Raw genomic sequence first — 20,170 nt, forward strand, 5'->3', positions numbered from 1 at the left:
TTAAAGCACACTTCAAGCTGCAAACGTTCGAGTCATCAAGGATGGCCAAGTGCATGTCTTTGTCTATTATTACCTCCCACTCACTCTATGTTTTTTTTCACTCTCTCGCTCTTTGTCCGCCTGTCTGTTCAAGCCATAATTGAGCTTAGAGGTCTTATGGCAGCTGCATCATTGATTTGGCTGCCCAATACCCTAGTCGTCCACCTGCTACCCTTCCTTGGTTGGACAGCAACGTCAAAGTTTTGTTAAAAGTTTTTTCTTTTTGTTTTTTTTTTTTTTTTTGTTTTCTTGCTGCTGTTGTTGTTGTTTGTTGCCGGACCGTTGCGCTTGTTGTCAGCTTTAGAAGCGAACTTCAGCAGCAGACATAGCTGCTGCGAAAAGTTTTTCCATCTCGTTTTAAAGGTGATGTAGCGCAATCCATACTCAGCCCGCCTACCCTCCCCCCTCTCTGCCTCTCTCTCTATATATAGACTGTCGATGATTTGCGCATGTATAATTAGTTTTATTTACCACCTGGCACACAAATTTTAATTAGAATTTATGCATAGTGCCCAGCCTAACGGGGCCTGTGTGTATTAGCCGGCCAACTGGCTGGCAGCACCTCAAGTCTTTATAGCTGTAATCCCATCCGGATGGCTGGCAATGCCAGCGGAGGGTGCAGACAATTTGATTGCCATAGCTTTAGCTCGGCTGCGGTTGTAAGTAATTCGAGCATTTCAATTATAAAAGCAATCTTGACGCTCGATGTTTGTCGAACGCTTGGACCGTCGTTTACATTGTTGGCCATATTAGTTTACCAATTTGATGGCGCAGTTTAGATGGGCGCCCCAGCGCAGTTAACGGCAACTGCACCATGAAATTGAAATCCACGTAAATGCACGTGCTGGCTAAGCTCGTAGGGGAGGGAAGGGATCGTCGCTGCTGCAATAGCCAAATAGTTGGCAACGTTTCGGATTGCCACAAAGTTGCATTGGCAATGCGACATGGCTTACGGCTGCGTTTTAATTGTCATTCGTGTTTGTGCCAAACGAGCTGACGACCATGTTGCGTATACGCCGCTTCAGCCTGCGACAATGTTGCAAGTTGCGCACAAAACTATGCAACACAGGGAGAGAGAGAGCGAGTGAAGAGGGGGAGTGGGCAGCAGGTGTAGAGCAGCACAAAGGGGTACTTAAAGTTCCCACACACACGCGCTCTCGCACAACCGGGCAAGTACTTTCAAAAGCTTTTGCTTTGTCGGCCCCGTAATGCAATTACAAAATGCCAACAGTGGGGCAAGCAGGTGCATTGCACCTGGCAAGAGACCAGCCAGCTGACAGGTGTTGGCCAAAGCACGCCTAAGAACAGACAAGAGAGACAGAGTCAGAGTGCATGTGAGAGAGCGAGAAGCCACTACGTAATGCCGATAGAACATGGAAAGAAAGCCAGCATAGCCATGGATTTTTGCCGCTTTGCTCAAGTGGTTGACTTATCAAGTAAAGTGCAGCATTAAAAAAATTACCAAAGCTGTTTGCCTTTTCTCTTACTTCGCTTCTCGCTCTCTTTTTTTGTGTGCCTCGGGCAATGCGTCGGCGGCGGCGAGTGTCAACCTTTATGAATGCAGAAAAAGGCCACAAAGAATGATCGGACTAAGCGTATAAAGATGCGCAACTAGTACAATGGCATTACCTGTAGCTCAAAATGAAGCGCAGTTAAAGTAAATATGGGAAACTTGGACATGTAGTTGATGGCAGATGCTACAGAAACTGAGTTTGCTTGTTGCTAGAAAGTGAAGTATAGAAAAGAGAGAGGGAAGAACTTGATGGTGGAGAGATAGGGTAGCGGGAGACGGAAGAGAGAGCTGTAACAGAAAGAGAGGGAAGATAAAGGAGAGAGAAAATAGAGAAGAATGAGAGAGTGGGAAGAGTTAGAATTTTGAAGAATGTGGAAAGAGAGCGAGAGGGTAGATAGAGGGAACAGTGAGAGAGAGAAGAGAGAGGGAAGGGTTATTAAAGGGAGACAAGAGATATAGAGAAAAGAGAGGGAAAGGATAAGAGGAAGGATAGGGCGGGAATATACTGAAGAGGTAGAAAATAAAAGGGAAGAAAGAGAAAGCGAAGAAAGAGAGAACAGGAACAGCAAGAGATAAGTTTAACAGATCAGAGAGAAAACGAGAAAAAGAGAGAAACAAACATCAACACACAAAATACATATATCAGTACTATAATAATTCTAAATAATAATAATGCTAAATAATAATTAACAAATTTGTTTATAAAAAAATAACAGAAGTAAAAAGTAGCCATTAAACTTTATTTATTATACACTTAAAATACGATAGTAAAAGTATGAAATAATGCGTGGTAAATGCTGTGAAAATGAGATGAGCGACGTCAAAGAGCAAACTTTTTTAATGCCAACAATTTACTTAAAACTTCATTTATAAACAGCTCAAAAAACTGTTAATACAAACTTTGGCAGGTCGAAAAAGTTGCATATATTTTATATAGTTATGCCAGACGTTAATGAGTATTTAAGAACTTCGCATGCAAGTGTCGTTGGCTATGATAAACACACACATACACAGGCACACGCACACTCAACCACACACACTCAACCACACACACTCAACCACAAATCAAATATTAAGCACATTAAAGTTGAAATAGGCTTTCGGGCATTTAGTTGTTGCTGTTGCCACAATTACAGCTTCAGTTACGGCGACAGTTTTGGAATATCAATCATATGACCAATGCCTGCAGAGCATAAACCTATTATTTTTCAACCACAGACAGAGACAGTGACGGAGACAGACAGACGCCGAGCGAGAAAGTGAGAGAGCGAGTGTGAAGCAGAGATTGCTAAGCCTGTCTCTGTCTGCTGTCGGCTACACATGTTTGGCCTTATCAAGTTTGGTCAACTGGCAGCGATAATTTGCCAGTCAGTGGCCTTCTCACTCACATATGCTGACCCCGGGATTAGCTGCTTGGTATTAACAGCTAGCCAGACCGCAGACAAGCGGGCTGGCTTGGCCGAGTCGGAGCACAGCAGCAAATGTAGTCACGACTGGACTCTGGAGACCGGCTGCTGCATCAGCATTTAATGTCAGCCACGCCTCGCATTGCCAACCTTTCGCTTCTTCTTATTTTTGCTTCTCTTTCTCTCTTTTTTTTTTAAAGAAGCAATTTGGCAAATTTATGTTGTAATTACCCGCGCTATTTTCTTTGCACCTCTCAGCCTCTTCTTCTTTTTTTGGCTGGCCCGCAGCAAATTAAGTTTTGCGCTTTGGTTTGCTCTCGTTGCCTCTTGCCAAATGGCAACTGCCAACTGGCGATGGCAGCTAAGCGGATTACACAACAACAACAACAACAACAGAGCAGCAGCAACAATTGCTGAAAAAAATATGAAAAATATATTTTAATATTTTTTACTTATTTTTCTTATGCTCGTTGACGAAGTGAAAAGAGTATATTGTTTTTTTGTGGAATGTCGTCAGTCTCGATGTCTATCAGCCTGCGCTAATGGAAGTCGGTTTTGGAATATTTACAGTTGTACAGGCTTGTCTGGCAAAGTAAAAAGCTATTTTGTGATAGCTTTTGAAATATTTCAAGTAATATTTTATATTTAAATGTGTCACGATTGCTATAAGTATTGCATTTGACACACCAACTTCAATATGCCAGCACCAAAAATAAATATATAGCACCATTTTAAGATCTCAAATAATCACCAAAGCTGCAGCTCAGATGCATGGCTAGAATGTCCAAATTTTAGTATAAATTTCATGTTAACTTAATTTTGGAACTAGAGTTCCATCAAATGACTGCTTATCTGATCTACAGATTGATCAGACCAGATGCATCACTGCTGAACTCCTAGAAGTTTCTATAAGTTAAGAGATCCACAGATTAAGATCAGCATTTATAGAATTGTAGCTGCACTTGGATCATGAACAAGTATTATGCAGTCAGAGATAATGCGCAGCAAGAAAGCTCTTACTGTTAAGTGTGCCAGTTGCCTTTTGCTTGTTTTTTCGCTCGCTTTATTATTGTATTATTTATTATATTTCTTGTTATTTTTTTTTTTGGCTGCTGCTGATTGGGCACGTGGCGCTGCGGCAAATTTGCCTTCTTACATAGCGATAAGCGCAATTATAGCGCCAAGAAAATTTTAAGAGGAAGCAGCAGTAGCAGAAATAACTGCAGCAGTGGAAGTAGCTGCAGCAGCAGCAGCAGCATTTTGCAGTGCGCGCACGTTTTTTGGGGCAACAAAAAAAGAAGTATGGACGAGAGGTAGCAACTTTTTTGCAAACAATTTTGATAGCGCAGCGCTGAGTGTGGCATGTGGCATGTGGCAGTGGCCAAAGTGCGACGCCTGCAACTTTGTAGCTGTAATCGCATTTGCTTGCCAATAAAAATGTTAGCCAAAAGCTCTCGACAGCCTTGAACCCAGCGAATGAATAAGCCGAACGGACACATACATATATATGTATACGGTTGAGTGAATCGCAAAAGGTAACTGAATTGAGCAGCTGCGCAAGGTAGATGAGTTTCATGAGTGAAATATGAATGACCACACTTCACTGTTGTTCAACTGTTTGACTGTGCCGCATTGATAGTGGCGTTAAACTCTTATGACCGCAATCAAATAACCAAAACGACAAATGAGACAGCAGCAGCAGGAGCAGGAGCAGGAGCAGGAGCAGTTGTCATTCAATCACAAAAACTGGACAATCACAGAAACAGCGCCTGCTGCATATTTAAACACACACACACACACACACACCTATAGAGTTAGCCCTATAAAATAATCAAATTAAAGCGCGTCCAGGGAGGAATCGAGCAGTGCAAATGCTGCGACAAATTATGAAATGAAAATGGCCAAAATGAAGTTCGTTTTTATTGTGTGCAGACGGACGGCAATTGACAATAAAAAGTTCAAAGTATGTTATTTTCATGATGTTTTCAAAAGAATTTGCCACGCACACACGCACACACCCACACACAGCGAACGAATTGAGCAGCAGCAGCAGAGCAAAAAGAGAGAGAAGTAAAAGAAAGTAGCAGTCAGTCGTATGAGAGCAGAAATTGCTTGACATTAAATTCAATGCGATTAGGTCACACACACACTCTCTTGTATTGCTATGAAAGCGAGGGTTGCTGGAGCAGTTAGCGCAGCTATAAAGTTCGGCTGCGTTAGCTAAGCATGGCCATGCATAATTTAACTACTTTTATTTATGTTGTTGACTTAATGCTCGACTGTTATGCAGTTTATTATGAGTTAATGTTTATAGTAAGAGTAAATGTCTACACACGCATGTAAATCAAATAAAATGTTTCAATTTACCTTAAAGGACAGTTAAATTTAGGGAGTTATTGCGTTAGATTAACAGCTAGCTGTCAGTTAATGACAGCAAGCGCCTCTTAGAATAAAAAATATGCTTACATTCAATCCATACTTATGTAAACGAAGTTATGTAAAATATTTAATGATAATCTCTTGATAATTTGTTCCACTTCTTCCGTTTGCTTAATTATCTGTTTAAGATCTTTACTTCATGATTTTCAAAATAACTTTTAAAGCCAATTTAAACACTATTTATTGTGTTTTTAAGTATAACTGCAATTTAAACATAACATAGCACACCTTACAGACTGTTGCTGCTTAACAGTATTGATTCTTAACAGACGCATGTTAAGTGCATAGATGTTATTACTGCTTAACAGCGTAAAGTTAGCGCTTGTTATGTAAGCTTTTAGCATCATGTTAACTTAACAGAAGAAGCATATGTTAGAAGAAGCATATGTAAGGCAAGTCTCTGTTAAGCTCAGCTTAAACCATTACGAAAGCCATCGAACAGGTTTCTATTTCGCAACTTTTGACACAACCCTCGCAACTTAGTGTCTGCTCAATGCTGATGTGTCTGTGTGTGTGTCTGTGTGTTCGCGTGTGTGTGCACTTAAATTTGATATCCTTTGTGCTGTGCCGTGCCCTGTGCTGATGCTTGGCTCGAATTGACTGCGACTTGAGGCATTCACATTTACTCAGCTGCCAGGCTGCCTGCCTTACGCCCCATTGCCCCGCCCAGCTGTGGCAGAGTAGGCGTGTCTGTGTGTTGTTGGGCTCTTATGTTTTTTTTTTTTGGGCTTTTTGCCGTTTGTCCGGTTTGTCGTTGTGTTGGAGCCATTAATGCAGAAGCATTGGAATCATGTGACCTAAATACGCTGGCCCACAGCTAATGGCATAATGGCGGAAGCCGGAGTAACAGCCAGCACTAACCAACAACAGCTCAAAGCAAACATGCTACCAAAAAAAAAAAAGAAAAAAAATTAAGAGAGCTCGAGAGCAGCAGAGACAGAGGCAGGCAGCGGCAAATGTTGGGCAATTTCTCATCTCGGCGGCTGCCACTTTAAAAGTTGCCCACAAAATGAAATTGAAAAGTCAATACAATGTAATTGGTTATTGTTGCTGTTGTTGTTGTTGCTGTTATTGGAAGGCAGCCCTTTTTATTTTTGGCAGCAACTCTTTCAATTTATATGTAATTTTTTAACAATTTAACAGTTTGGAGGGGCGCGGCAAAGGCAAAGTTTTGCGCGAGGCTAAAAACAAATACAATTATGCAAACGGCCAGCCGCAAAAGCTGCCCCAAACACACACAAAAAAAAAAAGAACAGAAAAATATGTACAGCTATATGTAGAGGGTAAGCAGGAGCTGGAGACCGGCTAACAGCAACGCATCCCCACTTTTTAGCGCCTGCAACCCACTTGACCCGCGTGCCGCGAATGTGTAATTCATTTGAAAGTTGCGTAGCTGTCGACAGAAATTAATTAAACTTTTTTATTTTTAGACGGAGCGAAAGGTGAAGGGTCGCTGCTGGCTATTGTTGTTGCTGCTGTTGTTATTATTGTTGCTGTGCATTTTGTCAATTAGCAAACGTCGCAAGCGGCTTAGCGGGCCCAAAGCGATTAATGCATTAATTCCATTTAAGCATCTTGCTCGAGTGCAGCGCCCAGCATCTTGATGTTTACATGAACTACATACATGATGTGCCCATGTGCAGCTCTCCCTCACACTGGCTCTCTCTCTCCCTCTAATGTGTATCTGTGTAAAGTTTTAATTATAGTTACAGTTTGATGCTGGCCCTAGCTGCTGCTGCTGCCACTCATATCCTTGAGGCATTTTTGTTGTTGTTTTATGGCTGCTGCGTCGGAAATTGCAACTTGAAGCGGTTTTAGCTTAATTTTAGTTCCAGCAGTACACACACACACACGCACACGCACACGCACGCACACACTATGCAAACATAACATGCGAGCTAGGCAGGATGCGCCTGCCATGTCCTGCCTTGTCTTGGCATTTTTGGCATTGCCGTAAAACTCTCTGCGAAACAATGAAAGCAAACTGCCTGCTGGCCGCATAGGTTGCTGCAAAACTGCTGCCAAACTTGAAATTATTTGTGGCATGCAAAATAAACTGGCAGCAAAGCAGGGACAGAGACAGAGAGAGCGACCAAAGAGACCAGCCTCATGTTTGCCTACACCGCAAAAGAAGCAGCAAAAAAAAAAAAACAGCAGCCCAAAAGCCTAAATGTGCCAGCAGAGAGTGCTTCAATAGAGAATACCCTTTAAGGTGTCTAACAAGTTAATCACTTAATATAGGCCAGCTTAGCTCCACATATGCATGTATCTTGCTAGAATGGAATAAGCTGCAATGTTTAGAACTCTAGAATATATAGAAGTTAAGCTCAGACATAAATATGTCAAGTCTGTAAATTGTCCATTGGCTGGCTTTAATTTGAAAGCCAATTAACAATTTGTATGTTATCGATTAGCAGCTTTTCTAGTTCTCTAACATGCAGTTCTCTAAACTGCATAAGAATCTACTTAGCATTCAAATCATTCCGTCTCAGCCAAGCAGTCAGTGTGTAGAGACACGTCGATTTACTGACAGCCATATGCCATAGATATATATCCACTTCTATACTCCTCGATAATAATCGATAACGATAAATATTTGCTTTTGCTCATTCTTTTTAAGCCACTCAACGCTTGCAAAGATACATTGAACTCGATTCAGCTCGCTTGTAGCAACATGCGCAACCTTCTCGCAGCCAGCTGCCAATATACCCCATTTATTTTTAATCCAAACAGCCTTTGGCCAGCTGCAGCTTAAGCAAATGACGTCAGAGCTGGGCTGGCTGGCTGAGCACAATGTCAGCTACGGCTGCTGTTGCTATTGCTGTTGGCTTGATTGATTGATTGATTGACCATTGAACCGATTGATGCTATTGCCAGCTCATGTGACATATGCTGCAAAAACTGTGCAGCTTGTGCAATTAGTTAAAATTTGATAAATTTGCCAAAAGCTTGCATACGTACAGACGGCGACATTACGCATACGCAGTGTGTGACGCAGCAGGGTGGCTGAGAGTGGGAGTGAATATATAGCATATGTATGTGTGTATACATTACAGCCTGCCAGCATGCATAACTAAACATTAAGACTAAGTCAGTTTTTGGGTTAGGGGCGGTGTGGCGTTGGGCGTGGCACTTTTTATCGCTGACAAAAATTAAAATCTAAGCCCACCGAAGTTTGGGCCACACGAGTTGGCGACACTGGCGGCTTTGTGCTAATCACATCACGTGCGCTGCTTTGTCTTTTACGAACACACACACACACACGCACACGCACACTGCTGCTGTTGCTGTTTATGCAACTATCTTGGCCTTTTTTTTTTGAGGGGGAAACAAATGATATGCCATGTGCTTATGGGGCGACTGCTTTGGCGCTTGTGGTATTTGTCGCAATTGCCGTTAACTGTCAGCGCGTGTCCATGTGACAGTGTGTGTATGTATTTGTGTGTCTGTGTCTGTGTTTGTGCCTTGCTCGTTTCATTATCAAAGCCAAGTTTGCCACTAAGCACGTCGTAAACAATAAGTTGGCCCAACACGGTTATTACACTGTGCCCAGCAAACGGCGACGTTTATGTCATGCGTATGTGTGTGTGTGTGTATGCGTGTGCGTGTGTGTTTGAGCTGTGCGCCGGAATGTCTTTATGGCATATATAATTTTTGCTTAAAATTGTTTAATATGCTCTGCTCTGTCCTGTTGCTCATGTCCTGCCAGACCCCTTTTATGTATGTGTGTTTATGTGTGTGTGTGTGTGTGGATGTGTGTGCATTGATATTAGTAAAGCTTATGTTATTAACGTTATAATTTCAATTTGGCCAGTCCCTAATGCGACTTTTATAAGAAACTTCCGTTGACACTAATTGATATATGTAAATTTGATTTAGTTAGCTTTTGATTAATAGAAAGTGAGAGAAGTGCGACTCAAGCTTTATAGATCTACTATAAAAAGGTGACAGTTGAGTTATGTATAAAAAATATATTTATATAAAAAATAATGCTTTGATTTATTAATTAATAAAAAATATTAATAATATATTGTGTAAAGAACTAGAATCTTTGCTTCAAATCGATACCTAGAATCTTGAAACGGCTTAAAAGTACGTTTTTTTACTACGTTTTAAATTGTTTTAGACTAAGTCATGAATATTTTGCTAGAAAACATTGAAAACATTAAGCTAACAAGCTACGAAGCCCATTTAGCCATGGGAATTCAGATATATAAAAATAGGCCAACAGAATCACGAGTCAGATTATATCGAACTAAGGTCGAAACCAATTTTAATTGGATGTTTTATCAATTTAAAACCAATTTTAATTACTAGAAAAAACAATGCATCCTCTGGCACAGTTACTCAAAAATATCCAACAAATATTGTTTAGAATAAGCAAACAATAATTTGGGTCAGGTTTCAAGGCTCGATTCCAGCATGTGAAAAACTAAATTCTAAATTCTAAATTCATTTAAATGTTACTGCTCTTTTGTTGAAATATCTGAAATAGTAGTTAAATCGAAATCAAAATTCCCTTAGCTCAGTCTGTCCACACACATTCCTCATTGAAAATATATTTATACAATCAACACTTTGCCCTTAAAAGTATGCTATAAAATTGACAATGCTGCACATGAGCTCCAAAGCTTGTTGCCTAATTGCAAGCTTAACAAATGTTGCTTAAGTGCAACACTTATTCGAAGAATCATATATCATATATATATATATATGTGTCTGCTGTGTGTATATTAAACTTTTTAATTACTATGTAGAGTGTCTCTGCATTTTGACTTATCCTGTTAGCAATTGACATTTAAACTAACTGCTAAGTGCTTGTCTCTGTTTTAATCAACTTCATTTACTCCTTTCAGTTGCATTCTAATTTAAATTAAACTAATTTGTAAATCTTAAACAAGCGCACGCACACACAGCACAGCAGAGCACAGTTGTATGCCCTCAACGTGCCCTTGCAACATAAAACTTACGCACACAGACAGAGACAGGCATACATATACACATGTACATTGTACACAGTGTATTTTTAACCCAAATCCATTAGAGCAGTTACTCAAGAACGCTTTAGATATTTATGTGCTGTGCACAGTTACAGATACACAGAAGGCAGCTAGAGAGACACTCAACAGATGCACAGATACAGCTACAGAGGTCATGCCCACACACACACACACGCACACATAGACAGCAGCTCAGCGGCAGGAAACATCAAGTAAATAGCAAACGGCGACTGCACTTGGGGGCAAATAACGCTAGCAAACAAATACGCAAACATTTATAAGACTGCTAAGCTCATAACGAAATGCACTTACACTTGACAACGCACACACACACACACACACACACATACGCGCACGCACACATACGCAGCTATACCTCAAGCATGCAGAGGCAGCTTTAGAGTGTCAAATGCCTGAGCAGCTGAACGTAGCTGTATATATAAATATATATGTGTGTTTCTGTGTGCGCGTGTGACCCCCAGTGCCCGGAGTCTGTTTTTTGTAGCGAGCTCATCTGACATTCATACGGCTGCCCCATGTGGCAGGCATATGTGTGCGTATGTTGCAGCTTCAGCTGTTTGGCTTTGGCTTCAATAGTGGCTGCAGCTTAAGACCAACCAAAAAAATACATGAGTGCATGGGCGTGTGTGTGTGTGGCATGTGGGTTCATGTGTGTGCATGTGTGTGTGTGTCTGCTGCAGCTGCGGCTACAAATCGCAGCTGGTCAAATGTAATTAACTGCATATTTCAGGGGAAATTAAGAAATTGCCTGGCCAGACAGCTGTGTGGACCACACGTTTTGCAGCTGTCTGCAACTGGCTGGCCGAGCCATGTCACTCAATGCCTGCAGCATACACACACGCACACACACACGCACACATTGCTGCACATGTTCGCGCATATTAAAAGTTTAATGTAAATGTAATGAGCGCCAGCGCATGCAAATGAACAGTTTTTGGCGTTGGTCCTTTTTACTTTCTCGCTTCGCTTTTTTAATGCCTTGAACCCAATTCCAAAGAGAGTTCTGGGCATATTCATTTTGTGCAAATGTATGTGACAGCCAGCAGAAGGCGTGGCTGATGCCTTGAGTTAAATACAACTTAATATTAGATTAAGAATTTATATAAAACACATTACTTGAAGTTAGACTCGTGCTAATGCTAGCCACTACTATTTTTATGAACAACTAAATTTTAATTTTAATTTTTTCTTGCCTGAAGTGCAGGGTCACATTTAACTAAATAAAAATATGCTAATGCTAATATTCGTTGCAAATATTTAATGCAAATAATAATGAGAGTAATTGATCGAGTGCGCCTGCTTTTGTATGTCTGTGTATTTGTAGGGTAACTGCTAGTCGTACACTCTCACTTGCCTTTACTTTATATACATATACTTTTGATTGCGTGCTGCATGTGAATGTGGCACGTGCACAGCGCCCACTATCCAGAGCTCCAGTTGTGGCTGCTGTTGCTGCTGCTGCTAATGAGCGCAGTCACTTAAACGCGCTGAATTTGTTGAAAAATTTAATATATGTGTTTAGTGCATTGACTCTGGCCAGCAGACATGAACCATGGAATTTGGCTAAGCGTGGCATGTGCATTACTGCACTTGCCACTAAATGTTGCAACTTGTGTGGCCTTTAATACAATGACTAACTGGAGACTGCAGCCAGTTTGAGCAAATTTAATTACTAGGTAATAGCTTTATTCACTATTCTAATGAGTTTTGCTAATGTTTTAAGCTAATTGAAGGCAAAAATTGGGCTCAAGCTGGGCTATCCATGAAATTTCACTAAGGTTTTTCCTTCAAGTATTAGTTGTTCAATCAAAATATGATTCAATTTAAGTTTGCATTGAAGTGTGACACAGCAGTTCACCTTGCAGACTTAATTTTAATAAGTAGGCGAAGAGAAATGTTGCTAGATACATTATATAGGTTTAGAGTGAGAGATATAGTTAAATACACAGTTGAGAGGAAAGAAAATGTGGTTTGTCAGTAAAATACAAGGTGTACAGCTATAGAGCATGTTCAGCTTCAAGTAAATTTAGCTTTAGTTTATATATTTTCCACTATATTTGTGTCAGAATATTTATGACTGCTGCGCTGCCTGTCAACTATATGTATGAATATATGCTAACACAAGACAGACACAGCTGCACTATATCAACTATATTCTCATTCTAATCTAGCTTGAAAAACGAGCATCTTGGCTAAGCTAGACGAAGCCGAATGAGTAGTATGCGGGCAGATACAAACGGCAGGAATGAGCTAAGATCTCTTAGGCAACTGCAAGACCCAACAGACTTCATCAATAAGTAGAGGAAGAGTAGAAGACTAAGAATAAAATATATGTAATTGAATTTAGAAGTAAATAGGAACAAAAGATGCAGAAAAAGCAAGCTAAAGAGAAATCTGTGTTTAGCTAAATTCATTGCCTATGCCTTCGTGTATATATCTTTCTTCTCTATAATATGTAGTACACAAATAATACTTTTATCGAGTGACTACTGTAGGTTCAATTAGCGCAAGTGTCAGCGAATCCCCCTAAAATAATATCATTTGACATATAGATCAAAAATGCAGCTGCCATTGCAAATATTTATGTAAAGTTTACAACTTTCACGCTGACAATTTTAGTTTTTTGTTTCTTAATAGCGCTCATGCGAATGTTAAGCCCTGTGGCTATTTAACTTCATATCACGCATATATATTATTTTGTTCAAATTGAATTTGTGTCTGTGGCAGAGGGAAAAAACAAGAAAGAAGAAATGTTGGCCATAAGTCTTGTTGGCTGTGGCCAGCAAAGCCCACTTTTGGCCAGGTTATTAAAAGCATTATGAATAAAAAGCCAGCTAAGCTTTAGTACTTTGGTCAATGCCAAAGTATACAAACGAATGTAAATATATATACATATATAAATATGTAAATATATATAGTATAAGTCGGCTGTTACTTTGTGGATCTGTTGCAGCTGCTGCGGGTCTGCGTTTGCTAATTGAATTGGCTGCTGCTGCTGCTGCTGCTGCTGCTGTTGGACATTTGTACACCTGTCGCACACACACACACTCCGACATTAATATACATATATATATATATATATATATATATATATAAGTATTTACACGCACGTGCGCACAACAACTATTACAACAGCCGGTATACGGCTCCTTGCCACGCCCACTTGTCGCACAGTCATACACACACACACACAGATTGAATGCTCGAATCAGCAGTCCCCACGGCGCGTGCACCTTAATACGCATTCATGCGTACAAAGAGGCGTATGAGTGCTGCGATATTTACCAGATATTTGCTGTTATCTGCCTCAATGATGGCTATGACAAGGATACCATTTTCAGTTTCATTTTGGGTTTGCGCTCGCTCCCTCTCCCTCTCTCTCTCTCTCTCCCTCTCTTTGTAGACGTTTAATTAAATGAAGTCGTTTGCATTAATGTCGTCATTACGCATTTGCCTACGGGCGCAGCAGCTCGCCAAGTGTCGAGCAGCGAAAGGAGCTGTTGTATCAGTAGTAAACTGAGTGCTTGAGACGCTGCTGCCACACAAAATTCATTACACAAATGGAGCGCAGGTGGCGCCTGTTGTCCATGCTCATGACATGTGCGCAACGGACAAATTTGTATCTATCAACAGCACTCAGAGTTCAGGCATTCGCATTCGATATGACAATGACAATTTCAACTTAATGCTGATTGCAATCATTACGTAATTGCATTTAGACAAATCTATCTGTATCTGCGCATTAAGCGACATGAGATATTGAAGCATTTCTGTGAGGAGCTGAATATGTGATGGGAAATGGCATTAATATTGTGCATTGTGTGTAGAAATTCGGAATGGCTAGATAAGATAAGGACATAAGCTCTACTTGTATATGCTCTTAATGCTGCTCTCTTTATGGCTACTCCTTGCTATGGCTATACTAGCTGACAGCTTAGTTTGATACTTCAACATCGAGACTACCTCAAACGAGCTTCAATGTCTGTGGCCTTACTCAACAAACTTTATGAGCAGAGTAAACGATGGCCACTCTCTCTCTCTCTGTTGGTTATGAACTCTTCCTTCGCTCTACTTTCCTTTAGTTCAATTCAGTATCAATTTTGTGTTTGCTGCCCAACCAGGACTCAACGTCAAGCGTATGCCTATCATCAGCAGCACTCGATCGTGGCGCGTTTGGTCTCGGCTGTTGTCTTTTGCACACGCTGGTTGTTAGCTGGGCAAACGCACGAATATTGGGGCACAAATCAAATCAAACACGGCTTTCTCCAGCTGACTGAGGCAGTTGTAGCAATAGCGGGCCATCAAGTGGGCCCAAGTGGGCGGTAACATCAGCCTGCCTGTCAGCTGCCACCTGCCACCTGCCACCTGCCAACGGCCAACTGCTACCTGGCGACCAGCTACTTGTCTCGATTGGTTTTTCATTTCTCTCTATTGCCGCTGCTGCTGTTGACCTAGCAACATGGACTAAAAAATGTTTCCAACTGCTGGTGACCAGCCAAATGACCGACTGTCGGCTGGAAAAGCGTGCTCTTAATTACCACAAACTCAAGCCGCATCCATGCCTCGCCAGCGAGCATTTTAATTGCCTCGCAAAAAGAAGCAAAGCAATAAAGAACTCAAATTTAGATTTAGGACTAGCTGCCATGCAACACAACTGGTCTTAGCTCAGTTCAAGAGCTACTTTAACTCATCGCAGGCCTTCAAATTGAAGTGTGCCTAGCAGTAACTTGAGATGATTAGCCACGAAGGCCAGCGACTCTACTAATAGTTGCCCAGTCAAGCGTAAGGCACTTTACCTACTGTGTGCTACAGATACAGCATCTGGTTACAGTATCTAATACCTTAACAAGAACTTGATTGAAGTGCTGCAGCTCTGCCGTGTGGATGCTGCAACGCACATAGACGTTCTAACAGCTTAAGCAATAAAAATTGATTCGAGTACTTAATGCAAATCTTGTAGTTATTCAAGAGCTTCTAAGAGGCTGATTTGTATGTTAGCGCTGAGCAGTAAAAGGAAGGCAAGTCCAGGCGAGGCTTTCAAACGAGTTGACAATACAAAGTATGCTGTTATCATAGATATAAACTAATTGATTCCCAGATTAAGTCGTTAGCTTATTGATGTCTATATCTTGCCTTTGGCTTAGTTTAAAGGTTGACTGAGTTGTCATGCCTTGTCATGACTCAAGCTTCAGGCTGCTCTAGTGCTTCTGTAGCCCCTTTAGCTGCCTCGAGACTGGCGAACCTAATTTGTTGACTTTGTAATGCTTGAATTTGTTGTCTAGTCTTCAGACTTAGTTTGGAGCTCAAAACTTCTATCCAATCTTGGCTTGGAATTCGAGCTGGAGCCTTGTCGGCTCATAGCACCAGCTTAATAAGATATTTAATATTTGAATCTTAAATTTAACTATTCGAACTTGCTTTGTATTTGAGGCTGTTTCTTTGGCTTAATTGAACTAAGACTGTTTAGAGTTCAATGTATAGCCCTGGCGTTACATTCAGTTAAAAGTTCGAATTAATGAACTTGTCAATAAATATATTTGAGTGCCACCGAAATGAGTGAGAGCAAATAGAGTGGAATGCAATGGGTATACTTTGTGGTTGCCTTAGCTGCCGTCTTTTGCAGCATATTGTTGATCCACTCCAGGTGATACCAAACGTCTGTGTAGAGCGATGGCATCGCCTTTGAACCACATCCTAGGCGGTCCGATACGATGGCCACCAATGTACCGTTATTCATCATCGGCGCACCCGTGTCACCGGCACATGGACTACTATCGCCGCCTTCCGCAAAATTGCCGGCGCATAGTATTTCGGGTTGGACGATTTTCAGTATTTTCTCACATAATTCATGCGCCAGTAGCGATACACGTATATGCACCAAATTACCAGAGAGTGGACCACCCTGTTATTGAGAGAGTGGTGCGAATGAAATGCGTTGCAGAGTGGCTCAGTGGTGCAGCCGTGACAGCCTACCTTGAACATACGTCCCCAGCCCAAGACCATATATTCCATGTCATAATTGACAGCTTCCGTGGGCATTTTGACGATCGCGATGTTGGGATTGTTAGTCGGCCATGATTTGTTCAGCTTCAACAGCGCAATATTGTTTCTGAAATTTTTTGTAAAATTTTTTGACACCAAGACTTTCTTAACTCGTCTCTCGACTGTATTTTCGATATGGATTAGTCGATTTGGTGTACCGCCTATAACGACAATGGATCGAGTCTCGTGCGGCACCATAAAAGAGCTGTGAATAGAGATATAAAGGAAATGTATATATATAATTATATATATTTATATAAATATATATATATATTTAAATATTTATATATATATATACATATATATATATAGTTGTATCTCACCTCATTGTGCACATGGCAGCTGTTAGTACGAACGTTGGCGCTACTATACTGCCAATGCAATAATGATTGTCACCAAATCGGATCTGTGGCATATTCGAGCGTATGGAGACCACATATTTAGCAGCGATTTTTGTGTCGCTGTCTAAATTGGGTGAGGTTAGGCGTTTTGATCGCTTTAAAATTGTATTTTCGGCGCGCCGAATCGTGTCAAATCGTGGAAAGAGCAGGAGCAGCACCAGCAGCACCTTACATACAACAGAACAGCTCTGATTTAGCATTTATCTGTGTTCAGCGAGTGGTGATCGAGCTGCAAGCGTTACCCGCTGACATATTCCGTCGCAGCGAGTGCATACGATACGACTGCGTGCGTGGGTGTTGTGTGGTGCTTGAGTCAGACGATCTTTTTTATTTTGTTTTATTTTTTTGTGACCCTGACAGATAAAAAAAAATAATTAGTTTTAAAACATGTTGAGTACAAATTTGACTTTTAAATGACACTTCAAAGGGACAACAAATCGAAAAAGTTCTTAAAACTGTGCTTTGAGCGAAATGGAAGAGTTCATTAATTTTGAACCGGAAAAGAGCAGCTAATACACAACGCTCATATGCCCGACAACGGTTGGGCAAAGTACAGCAAATGAGATACATCAAATTGCACATTCAATATATTTCAGTTGAACAGATAAATTTAAAATACTAACACTGCCAGTGAAAGCAAGACGATCTCTTGAATGAAGTGACATGCAGCGGCATTTATTATACTGTCGATCCAGGTTCTATGATAAAAGACATTCGTGTAGACCGATGGTAGGTTGGGTCTGTCGCAGCCCAAACGATAGCTAGCGATTCCATACACGATATTATTTCGTATTAGTGGCGCGCCTATGTCACCCTCACAGGGACTCTGCGGTAATATGCTATTCTCATTCATGGCACACAGCATTTCCTCCTTGAAGGTTCTAAGCATGGATTTGCAGGTGTCCACATCCAATACGGTCACATTGATGTGCAAAATGACCGTTGCAAATGGTCCACCCTAATAGTTAGTATACAAAATATATAGCGATAATCGTCGAGTGGACTTGGCTCACCTGAAACATTCGACCCCAACCCAATACGTAATAGCTCTGATTAACCATGGGATCCGTTTTGGGCATAGATATAATGGCAACACCTGGATTGTCTTTGGGCCATTCGTTCTTTAATTCCAGTACAGCAATATTATTCGTGTTCTTGCTGGTAAAATTGATTGGGACATAAATCTCTTTGACTGGCATGTTGACCGACTTATTATCGATGAATTTTAGTCTGTTTGGTGTGCCCGCCACCACCATGATCATACGGCTAGGATACTTAAATTTGCTCATACTATATGTGAAAAACAATGTATGAAATAGAAGATTTAAATTAAGTGAATCATTCAGTATCTACCCACTCCATCACACAATGTGCGGCTGTCAAGACGAATCTGGGCGCTATTATCGCACCACCACAGTAATGATTGTCCCCATAATATTTAATTGGTGTCCTTGAGCGTATTGATATCACATATTTGGCCATCTGGAGCGTTTGATTCTTGTCAAAGTCGGGCGTTGACAGTCTTTTTACGCGATTTACTGATGAAACTGGATCCACAAGTATTAATAGCAACATTATCGTCTCTATCACTGAACAATTTCGACAACTCATGTCCAGCTACAAAGCGATCCAATTAAAAATTTTGAAAAATAAATTTCTTTCGGAATTTATTTGTTGACCACAGTTTCCATTCTTCCGCATTGCAAACAAATTCGATTACGCGCCACTTGCATTAATAATATTAAGAATAACAGAATATAAAAATAGTCTCGATTGCCAACTTTTTCAAATGTACTTTGAGTGTTTAATGTGACTTGTATTGTTTTTTCTTTTCTTTTTTTTACAATTAATTGGTGCTGAAGGTGTTGTACATAGAAGCAGAGAAAAGCGCAAGTAGAAGTGCATGACTTGAGAGCGCTCGACTAGGACTTAATCTGACACACAGACAGAACAAGCTTATAGACACATGCTATAGCAAATTAGTCAGGTCACAGGAATTTCGGAGTCACATACTCTAAGAAGTGTTTGAGTGAAACACAAAGAACAAGTTTCTACTCATTTTTAAAGCATAAATATTAAATTGAAATTGCTTTTAATTTAGCTTAGAAGTCCATGTAAAATATACATAAAGCTGTAAAATCAGGAAATAAAATAAGAATTAAATATTTTATATATTATATATATTATAAATATTATAAATATTATAAAAATTATAAATATTACAAATATTATAAATATTATTAAAATTATAAATATTATAAATATTATATTTATTATATATATTATATAATATATAATTTAAATTTAATGTCTCTAGCTTTAGTAGTTAACGAGATAACTGGGCTCATGCGGGGAGAAAGCAAAACAGGCAGAGGCCAGGAATAAAGAGGTGGGTGAGGCAAACAGACAAACAGATATATATATATATATACATCTATTTCTATATATATATCAATTCTATTTAACTTTGCGCAGCTAACTCAATGCTATAAATAATGCCAAATAGAGTTTGATTGCTTGATGAATGTCGTTTCTATTTTTGATAACATTTGAAATATGCCGCTCGACTTGGCCAGTTGTCTGTCAAGTGTTGGCCAAAAGATACTTTTGCCTGTAGTTAACGAGCAGCGTGAAGTCCTTTTTGCTTTTGTTTTTCTTGTTGTTTTTGTTTTTGTGGCATTTGAAGTTGTTCGAGCGAGCAACCCGGCTCAATGTCAATTCAGTTGACAGCTGTAACGGCTAAGCACTTGACTATTGTAATTTCAAATGTGTCAGACAGTGGGTATTGAGTGGGTGGGGACGTAGGGGCGTGGGGGTGACTTGGTCGGAGCAACAGTGGCTGTTGGTGTTGGTGCCCGTTGAAGCTTTTATTGCGTGACTTCCCTTTGGTCTATTGCGTACAGCTTGCTGCAACAAGAAACTCTTTGTGTGCGTGTGCGTGTGCGCTCTCAAGTATGTTTTAAGCAAAGTTTGCGCATAAACTTTCTGCCAAAAGTATTTGTGGCTCAAATATTTTCATTTGCCTGTGGCAGCTGCACCAAATAATTGTGGCTCTCGACCCACTCTCGTTCCCTCTCTCTCTTTCTCTGGCCACGTCGTGACTGGCCGCTTCGCTGATTTGTGGCAAGCAAATTTATTGACAATTCATGGCGCCAACACCACCAGCATCATCACCACCACCACCATCACCACCACCATCATCCACAAGCACTCCACAGCCACAAAAGCTGTTCAAGCGTTTTCTATTTTTTTTCTTTACTTTTTTTTCTCTGTGTTGAACTTTGGCGCAAGTTTGTCGCAAGTTGCGCT

General features: G+C 40.5%; 2 protein-coding genes across 7 annotated transcripts in view; one reads left to right on the forward strand and one right to left on the reverse strand.

Moving 5' to 3' along the window:
• The window catches only part of LOC111604336 (cyclic nucleotide-gated cation channel beta-1), an 81,008-nt gene that overhangs the window by 34,104 nt on the left and 26,734 nt on the right, over nucleotides 1-20,170 (forward strand). The gene's annotated exons all lie outside the window — the stretch shown is intronic.
• On the reverse strand, nucleotides 15,893-18,587 carry LOC111604375 (trypsin I-P1). Of its 3 annotated transcripts, XM_023322450.2 has the most exons (6): nucleotides 18,219-18,587; nucleotides 17,875-18,151; nucleotides 17,485-17,819; nucleotides 16,784-17,214; nucleotides 16,392-16,665; nucleotides 16,256-16,320 (listed from the first exon to the last, which is right to left on the reverse strand). In XM_023322450.2, the coding sequence occupies exons 1-4, from the start codon at nucleotides 18,470-18,472 to the stop codon at nucleotides 17,199-17,201; spliced, it is 882 nt and encodes a 293-aa protein (XP_023178218.2). In that variant the 5' UTR covers nucleotides 18,473-18,587; the 3' UTR covers nucleotides 16,256-16,320; nucleotides 16,392-16,665; nucleotides 16,784-17,198. The 3 variants fall into 3 exon arrangements, with proteins under 3 accessions (XP_023178217.2, XP_023178218.2, XP_023178219.1); XM_023322449.2 differs by lacking the exons at nucleotides 17,485-17,819; nucleotides 17,875-18,151; nucleotides 18,219-18,587 and having other exon boundaries at nucleotides 15,893-16,320; nucleotides 16,784-17,254; XM_023322451.2 differs by lacking the exons at nucleotides 16,256-16,320; nucleotides 16,392-16,665; nucleotides 16,784-17,214 and having other exon boundaries at nucleotides 17,638-17,742.

Source organism: Drosophila hydei, unplaced genomic scaffold (genome assembly GCF_003285905.1).
Source record: "Drosophila hydei strain 15085-1641.00,03,60 unplaced genomic scaffold, DhydRS2 tig00008122-arrow-pilon, whole genome shotgun sequence".
In the NCBI taxonomy this organism is placed as follows: domain Eukaryota; kingdom Metazoa; phylum Arthropoda; class Insecta; order Diptera; family Drosophilidae; genus Drosophila; species Drosophila hydei.